Raw genomic sequence first — 1,921 nt, 5'->3', positions numbered from 1 at the left:
CATCTGCCGTCAGCGGAGGAGGGCTGGCCCGTCGCCTTGATAGTGGGCAGAGCACCCGAAGAACTCGATGAGACGTCGAGAAAACCGGTGCCCGTCTGGAACGGGTATCCGGGCCCCTGCACGGGAGTTGGCGCAGGTCGCAACGCAGCCGGCGACGGCTCTGCGGGCATGGATGACTCTCCGCCGACGCCGCGGTTCATGACAATGGCAGGCTTGCCTCGTTTGCCGATGCTGGCGCTCCTCACAAGTTTGCTTTCATCACCATCGTCATCCTGTGATCTGAAGCTCTCCTCTTCGGTGATTGGATCTTCGAAGAATCTGTCTTGATAGGCCGGGCTAGGTTCTGGCGATTCTGTGCCCCAGCTTTCGGGGATTGCAGCACTCGAAGCATAGGACCCATGGGACCGTGAGCGAGGGCTTTCTTCGGGGATCGGCGAGACGAATGAGGCGTTCGAATAGAACGATGAGTCTCCTCTCCTTGACGATGGTGGTGGGCCAAGCCCGACACTTCTCCTCGGCGGCGCGAGTCCAGGGGTTTGACTTGTAGAGTCGGGCATGGGAAAGTCAGGGATGGAGCCAACAGACGAGATCGTCGATTGCGTCTGCCTTGATGATGGCGTGGGAGGTACGGAACCCGACAGGTCCTGGCTCTGGGTCGAATCCCTTGCATTGTACTGGAAGACGGGTGTATGATCCTGCACACGGGAGCTGTCGAGAATAGAGGGCACTTGACTTGGGCGTGGAGGGCGCTGCGGAGGCTGCGATCGACCCGGAGGGGGCTTGTATGGCGCAGAACCGGACGAGGTGACCGGGGATGGTATGGGACCCGGCAAGGGCCATTGAGGGATCGGAGTAGGTCGTGATATAAGCCCGGCAGCGCCGGCATCTCTGCCTTGCGAGGCTTGTCCCTGAAGCCGTGGAATTCGCGATTGACTGGGGCTGGATGCGCCGGCCTGGCGTCGTGGCGATGTGTTCGGTGACATGTTTGGTCCTTGGTCTCTTGTGCCTTGTGGCTGGATGGGCGATGTGTAGTTATTGTTTCTGGATGCGCCGGCCTGTACACCATCTCCGGCCCTCCGTGCTGACCCTCCTACTGGTGGCCCATCCATATCTCTTCCATAGCGCGGTTGACTCATTTAGTACTCCCCAGCACTGCGATTTGCTTTTCCGAACGCGGGGCTGTCTACTACGTTTTGCCTGGAACATGCGGTATTGTATTCTGCGGCTGCATATGTCGTGACCCGTACTGTCGCCGAGGGCTGAGAGTTGCAGACTGGCGTAAATTTGGTCGTGCGCGCTGGGCGCTGACGAGGATGCTGCGGTCGCTACTTCGATGCAGCGGACCTGCAGCCGGCAGCAAACTCTACACTGGTCGACTAATGGATTCTGAGTGGCCAAAGTTCTCAAACGAGTGATTGTGCGACGTGAACGCGACTTGGTATGACGGTCAGGTTGCCGAGCCGTTGATGACAGGTCAATGAACGAACGAAAAGGTCGGGGTCCTGACGTCGGGTAACTAGGTAGAATTGAACAAAGTAAAAGAAAGGGCAAGTCGCGAAAGACTAGTGTGAACAGCAGAGCTGCAAGGGATTCTAAAGTGACGAATTAGTATATCGATTGGAAGAGGAAGCTGTCCACACCCGTGTATGCGCATGGGCTGATCAACTAGGTGCGACAGCAATGGGCTTGACGCAAAGGGTGCGGAACGGAGGTGCTGGTCGTGGGGAGTGGCCAGCCAGTTTGCTGGGACGGGGAGAGGGCGAGCCGGGGGGAGTTCGTGCGGGCGTGAACAGGACACAAGCAGACTGGGGGCACGACAAGGGACGGGGGAAGAATCACGTACATTCGGCGTTTCGAGACTTGAATCCTCTCCAGGTTATCGTTGGGCCACAGGATGAGGGTTGTGGGATGGAGAGACAGA

The 1,921-nt window shown here is 58.3% G+C and overlaps 1 protein-coding gene across 1 annotated transcript in view; it reads right to left on the bottom strand.

Annotated features, from left to right (window-relative positions):
* VDBG_01695 (conserved hypothetical protein) overlaps positions 1–983 on the bottom strand; it is a gene marked incomplete at both ends in the record, with an annotated part of 2,591 nt that extends 1,608 nt beyond the window's left edge. Inside the window, one exon of the mRNA XM_003007461.1 lies at positions 56–983. Coding sequence (XP_003007507.1) covers positions 56–983 — 928 coding nt within the window. The remainder of the gene's footprint in view (positions 1–55) is intronic.
* Positions 984–1,921: the final 938 nt, after the last annotated feature.

This window comes from Verticillium alfalfae, genomic scaffold (genome assembly GCF_000150825.1).
Source record: "Verticillium alfalfae VaMs.102 supercont1.2 genomic scaffold, whole genome shotgun sequence".
Lineage (NCBI taxonomy): Eukaryota > Fungi > Ascomycota > Sordariomycetes > Glomerellales > Plectosphaerellaceae > Verticillium > Verticillium alfalfae.
This window is presented reverse-complemented; position numbering and strand designations above follow the sequence as displayed.